We start from the raw sequence: 15,281 nt of genomic DNA, 5'->3' as shown, positions 1-15,281 counted from the left end.
TAACCTATCTATGTAGATGTTTATATGACACACCTGTCACTGGTATGTGGGTCATATTGGCATTAGACTAAAACAGAAAATAAATCTATTAAAGGTGAAAATCAATGCCCCTTAATGCTTTTAAACATATTTCTATTACTTTTGTCCTGTTTAACCTAGCTTCCTGAGCCATTTCTTTGACAAAATTGCCACACAAACCCCAAAACTTAAACCTGATAAACTGGATATAGCTAGCTAGCAGCTACCCAGTGTTGTCCATTCTTCATGGTAATATAAAATCATCTAAATATTCAAACTATTCAAATATTCCGTTGGATGAAATAGTCTTTAACACTTAATTTCTTCTTTAAAATCCAAACTGGGAACATAACCAATTTGAAGTAAGACGTCAGAGAATGCCTATATTATGCCAAAAAGTACATGATAAATGACAAACAATGAACTGCTATTTGCACATTTGTGAGTGACAGAGACAAAACTGAAACTATCTCTATTCTGATTTTCACATGTGTTGGAGCTTCTGGAGACACTTCTGATATACCTGACACCATAAAGGGCAAATCCTGCTTTCCTTACTCACCCTAGTAAATAGATGGAAGACAACAAGTCTGATTGGCTTATGCCAGTGGAACTCCATTCACATCAAAGGAGTTGCACCAGCATGGAACTGGTATGGCAGAGAGAAGACTCAGGCCCAGTGGATATAGCCTTGTGAGTAAGGGGAGCAAGAGTCAACCTAGAAAATCAAATTCAGAAAATGCATCTTTCAAAAGTTGCTGGAAACATGTGGCCTGATTTTCAGAGGTGATCAGCACCCGCAATTTCCACTGAACTCCATGAAAGTTGCAGGTTCTCAGCACCACTGGACATTTAGCCAAGAATCATCCCCTCACTCAAGGAAGTGTTTGTTTGACTGGTTTTCTATGTATACCGTAGTGTTTCACTGGCTGGATGCTATCATTTAATATTGCACCGGAGTGTCTTAGGGATGCAGTTTTGAGGAAGCTCAGGTCTGGTTCTCCAAGTGCAAGTCTGTTAAGCTTTCATCAAACTGAGTTGTCATTTTTCCAGATCACCGCAGACTTTTATATAATTATAGTTTTTCCAAACACAGCAGTACTTTCCAGCTCAAACAAAAAAAAGAGAGAGTGAGCGAGAGAAGAATGAGTTGCTATTCCAGTAAGCTATTCACCCATGGCCTGTTTACAGGAAGCACTCATATAGGGAACATCTTCCAAGATCGTCTTTCCTATCTGCTGTCACTACAAGGCTTGGGCTGTCACTAGAGATAGAAGTTGAATATCAATGCAGTATTTGCTCTGAGAGCTTACTTGAATCACCCATAAAGAAAAATCTAAGCAGGGTCATAAACTTTTACTCACTGTTGGAAGGATATGAAGTTTTGAGGACAGCCAAAAAACAAACCCCATAAATTAGAAGGCAGCTGATCCAAAAGCAAATGAATAGCCACAAAAGAGACAATTCATCAGGTGTTTTATTTCTGCTTTGAAGCAAGGATTAAAACTCTTCCTAACTTTTATAATTATGTTTATTAGGTTCCAGGTCCATCAGAAAGCAAATTTACATTATACTTGTGTCTTTCAATCTTGTCTCTTGCTCATGACAGTCAAATGCAACGATTGTTAATGCTGCAGTTCAACAACAAAAAAAGTTATTTTAGTGACACTATGAATTCTTATATTTTAAAGTTTCCTCATAAGCCAGTGAAAACAGTCCCATAAAAATAGTTTTTAGGATAATAAAAAGATTGCCACGTCTAAGACTAAAAGCAGCTTTTGGGGCCAAATCCTGCTCACCTTACTATGTGAGTAGCCCTGATATGTGTGTGTAAGTGATCGGGAGTACACCTAACCATTACAAAAATACAGTATAATATTTTGTGCTATATGCTAATAGACACAATTCAAGAGTAGCTATTGATGTTGTGTTACCTGGGCTTTTTGATAATGTAGCATTGAGCAGAATCTTTTACAACTGACCATGGAACCAATCAGCTCCCATAGTTACATTTCAGCTACTAAGAACAAAATGTATTGCTGTGTTGTCTTGGGGAGAGATGGACTCAAACAACCTTCCATCTGAATGCTTCAGACTTTGGCTGTTCGAGATCTGGAGTCAGAATATCGTATATTAATCCCTTCCCCCCTCGTTATGAGTAGATTTTATTCCTACGGTTACATGAGTTCATCTAATGCTATGTATGACAAGTACAACTACAATCGTGTCTGTACTTTGCATCTTTTTTTATTTTTAGACATAGATGAATGTCGCTATGGCTACTGTCAGCAGCTGTGTGCCAATGTACCTGGTTCCTACTCCTGTACTTGCAATCCAGGTTTTACCCTTAATGATGATGGACGATCATGCCAAGGTACTGTATACAGGCAATAACTACTGCGGTGTTGGCCCCAGCCCAGCAGAGCACTTAAGTGTGTGTGTAACTTTAAGAAAATGAATATCTGGCTGAGTTCACATGGCTGCACTTTGAGCTGGAGGAGACACAGCTGTGCTAGTTCTGATTGAGCTAGTGTGCTAAAAATAGAGCGTAGCCACTGCGGTGTAAGCAGCTAGCCGCCCCAGGTACATCTCTGTCCAAGCTGTTAGGTACATACTCAGGGCAACCTGCCACAACCGCACTCTGTTTTTAGCATGCTAGCTTGATCCTGCAGGTATGTCTCCTTGCACTGGAATTTCAGCTTGCAGGGTAAAGGTTCCTATAGGTACTCATATGACTCCCATCACGGTAGTATCTGAGCACCTTTTAGTCATTACCATATTTATACTTACGACACCCCTGTGAGGTAGGACAGTACTATTAGCGTCAGTTTCCATATGGAGAATAGACTCAGAGGGATGAAGTGACTTGCCCAAAATTGCATAGGAAGTCTGTGGCAGAGCAGGAAATTGAATCCAGGTCTCCGAAGTCCCAGGTTAATGCCCTATTGGACCATTCGTCCTCTCCAGTGTGTTTAAGTGCCTTACTGGATCAAAGCCTCTATGATCTCATGATCAACATTATATTTCTGTTCTTGACCAGTAAAATACTTCAAAGCAGCTTCTCAGGGAATGGCCCGGTGTTAATGGGATAAAGATTTGCCAGGAGTTGCAAGTGTCCTAAAAGGAAAGTCTTTGCTTTATGGTAACCACAGGATTCTATAAGGATTGTTTCCTCATTACATCAGCATTCCCTAGATTTATCCTGCTGCTTTGGGCCTGATCTTGCTCAGATTAAATCAGTCGGAGAATCTTACAATTACTAGATAAACAAGGAAGCATCTGCAGTAAATAGTTTATCCCAGTCTTTCTTGTTATTTTCTGATCATAGACAGATCAAGCAGCTTTTTCCCCAAGAAGTCTCAGTTGTAAGTGACCCTCTTCCTTCAGTAGGGGTAGGTTCAAGAGCTGGCAGACTTGTTAAATATGAAAGGAGTACTTGTGGCACCTTAGAGACTAACAAATTTATTAGAGCATAAGCTTTCGTGAGCTACAGCTCACTTCATCGGATGCATTTGGTGGAAAAAACAGAGGAGAGATTTATATCACACACAGAGAACATGAAACAATGGGTTTATCATACACACTGTAAGGAGAGTGATCACTTAAGATAAGCCATCACCAACAGCAGGGGGGGGGAAAGGAGAAAAACCTTCCATGGTGACAAGCAGGTAGGCTAATTCCAGCAGTTAACAAGAATATCAGAGGAACAGTGGGGGGGTGGGGTGGGGGGGAGAAATACCATGGGGAAATAGTTTTACTTTGTGTAATGACTCATCCATTCCCAGTCTCTATTCAAGCCTAAGTTAATTGTATCCAGTTTGCAAATTAATTCCAATTCAGCAGTCTCTCGTTGGAGTCTGTTTTTGAAGCTTTTTGTTGAAGTATAGCCACTCTTAGGTCTGTGATCGAGTGACCAGAGAGATTGAAGTGTTCTCCAACTGGTTTTTGAATGTTATAATTCTTGACGTCTGATTTGTGTCCATTCATTCTTTTACGTAGAGACTGTCCAGTTTGGCCAATGTACATGGCAGAGGGGCATTGCTGGCACATGATGGCATATATCACATTGGTAGATGCGCAGGTGAACGAGCCTCTGATAGTGTGGCTGATGTGATTAGGCCCTATGATGGTATCCCCTGAATAGATATGTGGACAGAGTTGGCAACGGGCTTTGTGCCATCCACAGCCTCAGAAACAACTCTGACATCATAATCAAAAAGGCTGACAAAGGAGGTGCTGTCGTCATCATGAATAGGTCGGAGTATGAACAAGAGGCTACTAGGCAGCTCTCCAACACCACTTTCTACAAGCCATTACCCTCTGATCCCACTGAGAGTTACCAAAAGAAACTACAGCATTTGCTCAAGAAACTCCCTGAAAAAGCACAAGAACAAATCCGCACAGACACACCCTTGGAGCCCCGACCTGGGGTATTCTATCTGCTACCCAAGATCCATAAACCTGGAAATCCTGGACGCCCCATCATCTCAGGCATTGGCACCCTGACAGCAGGATTGTCTGGCTATGTAGACTCCCTCCTCAGGCCCTTCGTTACCAGCACTCCCAGCTATCTTCGAGACACCACCGATTTCCTGAGGAAACTACAGTCCATTGGTGATCTTCCTAAAAACACCATCCTAGCCACTATGGATGTAGAAGCCCTCTACACCAACATTCCACACAAAGATGGACTACAAGCCGTCAGGAACAGTATCCCCGATACTGTCACGGCTAACCTGGTGGCAGAACTTTGTGACTTTGTCCTCACCCATAACTATTTCACATTTGGTGACAATGTATACCTTCAAATCAGCGGCACTGCGATGGGTACCCGCATGGCCCCACAGTATGCCAACATTTTTATGGCTGACTTAGAACAACGCTTCCTCAGCTCTCGTCCCCTAATGCCCCTACTCTACTTGTGCTACATTGATGACATCTTCATCATCTGGACCCATGGAAAAGAAGCTCTTGAGGAATTCCACCATGATTTCAACAATTTCCATCCCACCATCAACCTCAGCCTGGACCAGTCCACACAAGAGATCCACTTCCTGGACACTACGGTGCTAATAAGCGATGGTCACATAAACACCACCCTATATCGGAAACCTACTGACCGCTATTCCTACCTACATGCCTCTAGCTTTCATCCAGATCATACCACTCGATCCATTGTCTACAGCCAAGCGCTACGATATAACCGCATTTGCTCCAACCCCTCAGACAGAGACAAACACCTACAAGATCTCTATCATGCATTCCTACAACTACAATACCCACCTGCTGAAGTGAAGAAACAGATTGACAGAGCCAGAAGAGTACCCAGAAGTCACCTACTACAGGACAGGCCCAACAAAGAAAACAACAGAACGCCACTAGCCATCACCTTCAGCCCCCAACTAAAACCTCTCCAACGCATCATCAAGGATCTACAACCTATCCTGAAGGACGAGCCATCGCTCTCTCAGATCTTGGGAGATAGACCAGTCCTTGCTTACAGACAGCCCCCCAATCTGAAGCAAATACTCACCAGCAACCACACACCACACAGAACCACTAACCCAGGAACCTATCCTTGCAACAAAGCCCGTTGCCAACTCTGTCCACATATCTATTCAGGGGATACCATCATAGGGCCTAATCACATCAGCCACACTATCAGAGGCTCGTTCACCTGCGCATCTACCAATGTGATATATGCCATCATGTGCCAGCAATGCCCCTCTGCCATGTACATTGGCCAAACTGGACAGTCTCTACGTAAAAGAATGAATGGACACAAATCAGACGTCAAGAATTATAACATTCAAAAACCAGTTGGAGAACACTTCAATCTCTCTGGTCACTCGATCACAGACCTAAGAGTGGCTATACTTCAACAAAAAAGCTTCAAAAACAGACTCCAACGAGAGACTGCTGAATTGGAATTAATTTGCAAACTGGATACAATTAACTTAGGCTTGAATAGAGACTGGGAATGGATGAGTCATTACACAAAGTAAAACTATTTCCCCATGGTATTTCCCCCCACCCCCCACCCCACCCCCCACTGTTCCTCTGATATTCTTGTTAACTGCTGGAATTAGCCTACCTGCTTGTCACCATGGAAGGTTTTTCTCCTTTCCCCCCCCCTGCTGTTGGTGATGGCTTATCTTAAGTGATCACTCTCCTTACAGTGTGTATGATAAACCCATTGTTTCATGTTCTCTGTGTGTGTGTATATAAATCTCTCCTCTGTTTTTTCCACCAAATGCATCCGATGAAGTGAGCTGTAGCTCACGAAAGCTTATGCTCTAATAAATTTGTTAGTCTCTAAGGTGCCACAATAACTCCTTTTCTTTTTGCGAATACAGACTAACACGGCTGCTACTCTGAAACTTGTTAAATATGAGACTCTCTGATCTCATATTCAATGCTATCTAGTGCCTCAGCAACAGCATTAGGGAAGATGTTCCCAATTGCTTTACATACAGCATGGCCTGTGTTTCCAACCACTTTTTTCATTACAATTCATCAGCCTTAAATACCAATAACAATACAAACTAAGTCAAATCTTTGCAAGAGAACCAGACGAAACTGCTGTGCCTGTACTATTAAGTCCTTTCTAATGTTTGATTGTAATAGTAATTAATTAGAAGCAGTGCCTTGGGAGAAGTCATTGATAAACTGAGTATTGGTTTCCTGTAGATGTGAACGAATGTACAACCCAGAACCCTTGTGTGCAAAACTGTGTCAACACATATGGCTCTTTTCTCTGTCGCTGTGATCCTGGCTATGAACTGGAAGCTGATGGAATTAGCTGCAGCGGTAACTGTCTTCTGTGATTGAGTGTGGGGAGGGAGTTAACTGTATTTAAATCATTCTTTGTAATGTATTCTTTTTTATATGTCTTCCTCTGAAATTTCAAGTATGGTCCACTGTTAGAAGTAGGATATATCTACCTATCCAATCCAGTAGAGCAATTCATCTCTTCCTAATTTCATTTAAATGGGAGGGTAAAAGCAAGAAACCACACAAAAATCAATGGTGGTGTTTGTTTTTTTCTCATAATGGTTTTAAAGAAATAGACTAAACATTAGAACTGTTCTGTGACAATAGTAAAGAACCACAGAAAAGAGTTGTTTTCTTCTAACACTCACCAAGGAACTTTATTGGCATAAATAAAATAGCATTATTCCAAAATCTATTCTTGCCCTGATATACTAAATATCTTACCTTAATTCAAAAGGTACTAAAGCATGTTGTCTGTCTTGCCCTGCTTTACTGCAGAACTTCCCCAAACATTTTTCAGCCCCACCTGCTTGCTACAGATTTAAAGAAACAAGAAACATCCTCATGAGCACTGTTGAATTTAATCAGATAGGAGTGATCCATCCACCATGTAGCAGTATTATTGGAAAATTGTGACAACCTTGTTTTTTTCCCCTCTCTCATTTTCATTTTGTTGCTTTATTTTGCTTAATTGAAAAAGAATAGTTAGGCTTACTTCTTTGGTGTGTGTCCCCACAGTCTGTTTAAATGAGAGAATCCAGCCAATATTTCTTGGAAGGAAAAAACCTCACTGGAAAATCTTTGTTTTTTAATTTACACTAAACAGATGTAAAGGGCTGTGTTTGAGAGAAAAAACATGACTGCAGTGTATGTTAAGCCATTGTTCTTTGCAAGCCTAATTATAAAGAAAGGGATTCAGACCTTCTGTACCTTATATTTGAGCTAGATCAGGTCTGTAACATCTGGATCATGGAAACATACCTATGTTCCATGGGTAGTTCTACCTGTGAAGCAAGATGTAAGTGAATGGCCAACCACATGGACAATTAGAAACAGGTTTTCTGACAATACAGGAAATGAGAGCAATGTATTCTTTTACTCTCCAGCTTCTCATTCAATGCTACCTCACCTGTAGAGAAAACTTAATTAAAAAGTTGTGAAGTAACATTTCAGTTGGATGCACTGATGTATCAAACAGAATAGATGACATACATGGACTCCGTTATTTGCAAAGCCTCTGCTCTACACCCAAATCTTCCCCTTGTACATGCAGGTTAGCAGAAGGTGTACTTCTGCTACTGAGTGCTAGAGCTGAAAAGGTGCTGAATCAATGAGAAGTGAGGCACTCAGCTCCTTACAGGAGGAGAGCTAGGTCCCCTATATATCTGCACAGAGAACTGTCAGCAAGTCATTATGGGCCTGACACTGTGTTTCTCGCCCACCAAAAACCTTCCCTGAAGTCAACAGGAGCCTTTGAATGTACTAGGCATGCAGGAGTGGGCCCTAAGGAGCGTAAATAATCTGGTGACATGGCAGAATTGATTACACATAGCAAAGAGCTTTAAAAAATTGCACCAATGAAGTCCAACTGCACTCCTGAAGGCAATGCCAGTTTTGCCATAGTCTTCCAGAAGAATTAACAAACCATTCAGTTGCATAGTAGAGATGATCCTGAATTAAAATGGCTTAGTAGCCTTGGGGCTACTTGGGGCTGAATGGTCTTCCCTGGTACTTTATTCTAAAAAGTAGCTATTTAAAAATGGCCCCCTGGAGTTTCATGTCTATCATGACCCAGATCACAGATGTCAGTTTAAAAGTAAAACCATTTTAAAATATTTTTATCTGGGGACCTGAGAGTCAAGTTCCTTCCATCATCACCAGTAATAAAGCTTCTGCAGGCCAAACTATACCCTGCGTGACAAATAACTGACTGGAACTTAAACAATTCTCTTGATGATGCATAAAAAGGAATAAAATCCAGTTCACTCTCTCTTAGCTGTGTTGGCTCTACAGAGTACTTTTCTAACAAAAGTAAGAAACACTAGAAGGTTATTTCAATCAGTCAAGTAAGCCACCCTGACTGATTACACACACTGAGCAGGTATATCTCCTGAGAGTGAGTTTCATTATCATTTATTAATAGTTGTAGGCCTGGCTTGACATGGGTGAGGCTTAGTAAACAATAGTAAATTGGATCATTTTCCTTTTTCAAGTAAAGTAAAGTAATAATTTACATTCATTCCTAGCTACCATGAACCATATTCATCCTGGTATAACTTCAGTAAAGACAGTGAATTTACATCAAAGTTGAATCTGGTTTATTAAACTGAGCTTAATAGCAAACACCATGATCTTATAGCTCTATGAACTTTCATTGTGATAGGCATTGTAGTTAGGACGGACTTCTGTTCAGGAGAAAGTCCTTTTTCCTTTAACACAAAGCATTCTACACTTCATTCTACCACTGCAGACATGGATGAGTGCAGCTTCTCAGAGTTCCTTTGCCAGCACCAATGTGTGAATGATCCCGGTTCTTACTACTGCTCCTGCCCCCCTGGCTATGTTCTGCTTGATGATAACAGAAGCTGCCAAGGTAAGAACATTCCAACCGTGAACTAAAACCCAACCAAACAGTAAATAGTTCATAGTTTTGGAGGGAAAATTAAGCTGATTCACTGAGAATCAAGACTTGAGATGTTTGCCTGATTTTGGCATTTCAAAAGGTAGGAAATATTCTTAGGGGGTGTATTGTGCAACTATGCTGGTGAGTGCTTACTCCCATGAGTGATCCCATTAAGATCAATGGGGTTATTTGCATGAGTTATTTGCATGCTCACTATTGTGAGTAAGGGTTGCACAGAAAGGTACCTAATGGACCAGTTTTGCTCCCATTGAAGACAGTGGCAAAACACCTACTGACTCCAATAGGGGAAATGAGGATTGGGTCCACGGACAGCCCCTACTTTACTCTGGAGCTTTTGAAATGCTGTTAACTCATTAAAGTACATTACTGAGTAGAGCTAATTTCAAACCTAGAGCACTGGTCCCTGCATCTATAGGTGTGTCCTGCACTATAGGATCAAAAAGTGATCAACTGACTGCCATGACTATGTGCCTGGGGCATTTTCTTTTTTATTGTATCTCCACTTATTGTTCTGTATGTCCTGCATTAAGCTGTAGCAGTGGTTGTACCATAGCTGCTGGACTCGCTTCTTCCTTTCAATACAGCTTTCTGACTGTGGCTTCTCGACCAGTTTTAAGCTGGCTGTGAGCATAGGAGCAGTCTGCTCTTTCTTTAATGTGCACCCTCTGTACATTAACTGAAAAATAAATCCTGCAGGGTTGAGATGTTATGCGGGGTTGATCAATACAGAGATTTTTTTTTAATCATCTCAGTAGCAGCATTCATGAAGTAAGGTGTGGTTTGAAATTTTTAATGCCCAAACCCCTCGTTCCCCCCAAATGGCACTTCCAATAGCAGAGTGTACCTCACCCCATACTGAACGGCCCTGTATTCTGAATGTTTCATTTATTTGCTGGCTAAGAAGAGCAAGGTTGAGGGGCAAATGGGGACATTGTATGTCCAACAATTCTTTCAGAAAACTTTGCATTATCGGTATATGGGCATGTTATACTCCCCTTCCCTCCCCTTTGTCTGTTTAACTTTTTAGATTGCAAGCTCTTTGGGGCAGGGGCCATGACTCCTTTTATATTTGTGCAGTGCCTATCATTGTGTGGGCTCTGCCAGAAGCTGAGAAATAAACTATTAATAATATAATGAAACCTTGCTTAAAAGAGGGATGGATGAAAAAATGGTTCTCCTTAGAGTGATTGTCCCTCTGTGTAGTGCACTTCGGGTTGGGCATACATTCTTTGTACCCATGACTGGGGAACTGTCTTTAGCTTTGGCTGTGTGGTCTATGTATGCATCCCCACTCTCCTTGTGTGCCATCCCAAAGAGATGAGAGGGGCTGCTAGACAGCCACCCTCTTATCTCTTAGTTTGTTACCTTTTTAGTTCCTTTTTACTGCACGTGGGCTAGGAGGGAGCATCCGTGTTCGTGCTGACTTCTTCAGATTCTCTCTGTAAATAGTTTTCAAAGTTGTGAGAATTTTCATAGTTGGATAGTTTTATAGTATAGTTAAGCAATAGATTTAGGGGTCTGGTTCCCTATTTTTGGAAACCCTTTCCAATGGTGGGAAGTCATTGCTGTATACACACACCCGCCCACCCAATGGTTGTGGGGAGTATGCAAGAATCTCTGGTTTCAAAAATTGCAATACATGCCCCAAACCCTTCCTGGTCACCGACTATTGTGTTATCTCTCTGTACTTCCTGGGGGAAGCCAATGTCCCTTCCAGTATTCTGCAGGTCATTTCTGAGTAGGAAAAAGCAGTCCAGGGAGTTTCAGCTCCAAAAGTTCCTCTTTGAGGAGTACATGAAAATGAAAGGTATGCCCCTGTACATCAACCTGAAGAAAGTAGGATTGGCCCCTCTTCTTCGGTCCCTGGGCAGTTCCAGACCTCCACCCCTCACCAGCTCAGAGAGACTCAGGAGAGCAGGGAAGGGAAGGGAGATGCAAGTGCGTTCTTAAAGACCCATTCCAAGTCACTGGGAGATTTGTACTTCAGAGCAGGACCATACAGTACTGAGAAGGAACAGACTGGGACTTCTTCAAAGGACAAAACTGCATACCTTCCAATACTGGGGACTGCTTCTTCAGCACCAAACCCTCATTGGTACCATCGGATTTAGTGACCTCTTATTCAGTGGCCTGAGCTGTGGAGACATCCCCATCAACTCTGTCTGGCTTTCTGATTCCAGAAAATCTTCTGCTATTCCTAGAACCGGAGTCACTTCTTCTTTCCAGATCTCAGCACCTGGCACCAAGACTTTAACTGATGCCACTATCTCTGTGGTACCACTTTCCAATCCCCACCAACAAGTTGGCGATGAGGCAGACTGTCTCCAATACCATCAGTGAGTAAAGGCAGATCACTACCACCTCCTGCAATATGAAGAGCCTCCCTTTCTGGATCTGAGGTCAAAATCCTCAAAGTCAGAAGAGGACTACAGCAGGCACCTGTCCCAGACAATGTCCCTAAGGACTCCTGCAGAGGATTGAGCCCTGTTAAATTATTGAGAGTCTCCACAGTATCTCACTACTCTTGTACTAGAGGATACCCTCTCCCCCATATACTCACTGGTACCCAGCACCCCAGCGTCCATTCCTGAGGGGCTACAGTGTTGCGCAGTGATGGTATTAAGTCTCAAGACTTTTCAGGGACCACCATCCAATATACCCACCTTAAGACACAAAGGAAGGACTAAGGATAAGGGATCCCAGGATGGAGGAAGAGCATCATAAGGAGGATTTTGTGCCTGTGACCTTGTCCTCCTCTTCCCCAGATGATGCTGTGATTACAGATTCCCCTATGCACCCCAATTATACAAATGTCTTCCAAGACTTACTCAAGAGAGTGGCTGTCACTTCACATCCCCCTGGAAGAGGTCCAGGAAGCACCACACAAACTGCTAGACATTTTGCATAGATTGGACCAGAGCAGTGGTGCTCCCTATTAATGAGGCAATCCTTGAACCCCCCAGAACTCTCTGGCAGACAACCACCACAATCCCACCAGTGTCCAAGCAGGCTGAGGAGAGGTATTTAGTACCTGCAAAAGGGTCACAGTAGTTATTTTCTCACTGGCCTCCCAAATTGTTGGTAGTTTCAACAGCCACTGAGCATAGTCATCAGAGACAGGCTTAGTCAATGCTGCATGAAAAAGAAGCAAAGAGGCTTGACCTCTTTGGCAGAAAGACTCATTCCTTGGCCTCTCTGCAATTCCAAGTCTCAAACTGCCAAGCTCTGATGGTCAAATATGATTTTACTATTTATGACAAGCTGACCAGCTTTTGGTTCTTCAGGATATTAGAGACCACTTCCAGACTCTACTTGATGAGAGGAGGGGTAACAAGATTGGCACTCCAGATACCTTAGTTGCAGCGGACATGGTGGAGAGATTCATGGCCACTTCTGCCATGATGAGACATCCGTCATGCCCTCCTCTGGAATCCCAAAGGAACTTCAAACAATGCTGAAGCACCTTCCATTTGAGTGTGACACTCTATTCAGTGCTAAGACAGATGAATCTCTCAGTTTGTTGAAAGACCCAAGAGCCACACTTTGGTTGGCGGGTATTTACACATGTGCAGTGAAGAAGAAGCCCAGTGAGCCACAGTGCAGATGACCAACCCCACCTGCCTTTTATCACTAGTGGGAGTATGAACTACCACGCAAGCAGTAGGGGACACATAGAAAGGGTGCCCAAAGTCAACTATTTTCCACCATCTAGACTGGTATTTTGACAGAACCTGCAAAAACCAGACACTAACTGTCCCTCCAGATCTGCACAAACTCTCAGATCTTTCCCTCCCTTTGGAGGTTGACTTTCCCACTATCTGCCTGGACAGAAATCACAATGGACAGGTGGGTCCTAGAGGTTGTCTCCTTGGGATACACTATTCAGTTTTCTTTCCTCCCCGCCGGCCCTCCCTGTCCTCTTTTAAGCACATTCTCACAAGCACATGGATGTGTTATCCAATGAAGTGAGCTGTAGCTCATGAAAGCTTATGCTCAAATAAATTTCTTAGTCTCTAAGGTGCCACAAGTCCTCCTTTTCATAAAGCACAAGCACATTCTTCTGCAGGAGGTAGAGTCGCACCTTGAACTGGAGGCAATAGAACTAATATCTCCAACAGCAAGGAGAAAGGGATTGTCTACTCAAGGTATTTCCACATTCCCAAGAAGACTGGGGGATAGAGATCCACTCTGGACCTCAGGGAACAAACAAGTTCATCCACCACCCAAAGTTCAGAATGGTGATCCTATCATCCCCTTTCCTGGTGCTAGATCCAGACAATTGGTTCTCAGGCCCTTGGTTTCAAAGATGCCTGCATTCATACAGATATTCATCCAGCACAACGGAGATTCCTGAGATTTGTGGCCAGTCAACACCACAACCAGGGATCTCCTCTTTGGGATCTTAATAGAACCTAGAGTTTTCACGAAGGTAGCTTCACTGGTAGAAGCTCATTTTCATCTGCAAGGAATGACAGTTTACCCTTACTTAGATGACTGGCTCCTGAAGGGATGATCTTACAGGGAAACACGAGAAGCAACTGCCATGCTTCTACATCTGTTTGAGAGGCTGGACCTCAGAGTGAACCTGGAGAAATTTATCCTGGAACCCTCACAGTTGACAGAGTTTAACAGGCTCAGGCTGGATGCTGTTACAACCATACTTACCAGATGACTATTTCCTCTCCATCACCAGGCTCATACAGCAGATCTGTCTGAGCCCCAGAACATCCAGAAAAATCCTGCTCATCATGTTGGGTCATATGGCCACAAGTACTTATGTGTAAGGCTGTGTGTTGGTCTCAGAGGTCACAGAAGTGACGGATTCCATGATTTTCTGTGACTTATGCAGCAGCTGATGCTGGCTCAGGCTGCAGTAGCAGTTTGGATGTGTGGGAGGGGGCTCGGGGCTGGGGCAGGGAGTTGGGGTGCATGGCGGCGGTGCTTACCTGGGAGGAGGCTCCCTGGCTCCCACCAGGATGTTCCTGCAGCTCCTAGTCGGAGAGTCCAGGGGGGGCTCCATGTGCTGTCCACGCAGCTCCCATTGGCTGTGGTTTCCGGGCAATGGGAGCTGTGGAGCTGGCACTTGTGGCAGAAACAGCATGTGGAGCCCCTCTGGGCGCCCTTTCCCCTAGAAGCTGCAGGGACATGCCGGTTGGAGCCAGGTAGCGAACCTGCCAGCCCTGCCAATCCTCCCCCTCCAGGACCAGCAGGGATCCTGGGCCACACGCCACCACCCATCCTCCCCCCTCCCAGCACCAGCAGGGGTCCCAGGCCACGTAATCCCAGCACTAGTGGGGGCGCTGGGCCATGGGCCGCCACCCGTCTCCCCTCTTCCACCCCTCCCCTGCTTCTCCCCCAGCACCTACTCTGGGAAGTTGAACAATATGTCCCTTGAGGACATCATATGAACTCACTCAACTGGAGCTCAGGTAGCATCAGTAGCTTTCTTTAGAGACATTCCTATTGCTGACATGTGCAGAGTAGAAACTTGGAGTGCCGTTCACACCTTTGCTAGACAATATGCACTGATGCAAGCAGCTGCTTCTACTGCCTCTTCTGGCAGGACAGCTCTGCAATCTGCTGTGTCATAGGGCTCCAAGCAGACACCTCTTTGAAACGGACACTGTTTGTAAATCATCTGAAGTGCATTACACAGAGGGACAGACACTTGAAGAAGAAGGATGGATTACTTATCTTGCAGTAACTTGAGTGCTTTGAGCTGTGCAGTGCACTGCCAACACTCCTTCTCCACTGCGTGATCTCCCCCTACCTGGCACTGATGGTGGAGAGGGAACTAAGATGGCCGTGATCTGGCAGCGCCCCTTATGCTGCACACAAGGATGCA

The 15,281-nt window shown here is 43.7% G+C and overlaps 1 protein-coding gene across 1 annotated transcript in view; it reads left to right on the top strand.

Moving 5' to 3' along the window:
- FBLN5 (fibulin 5) overlaps window positions 1-15,281 on the top strand; it is a 73,948-nt gene that overhangs the window by 47,596 nt on the left and 11,071 nt on the right. The window contains 3 exon segments of the mRNA XM_038405652.2: window positions 2,276-2,392; window positions 6,709-6,828; window positions 9,263-9,385. Coding sequence (XP_038261580.1) covers window positions 2,276-2,392; window positions 6,709-6,828; window positions 9,263-9,385 — 360 coding nt within the window.

Source organism: Dermochelys coriacea, chromosome 6 (genome assembly GCF_009764565.3).
Source record: "Dermochelys coriacea isolate rDerCor1 chromosome 6, rDerCor1.pri.v4, whole genome shotgun sequence".
NCBI classification, from domain to species: Eukaryota; Metazoa; Chordata; order Testudines; family Dermochelyidae; genus Dermochelys; species Dermochelys coriacea.
Note: the sequence above shows the minus strand (reverse complement) of the source record. Positions and strands in the feature narration are given on the sequence as shown.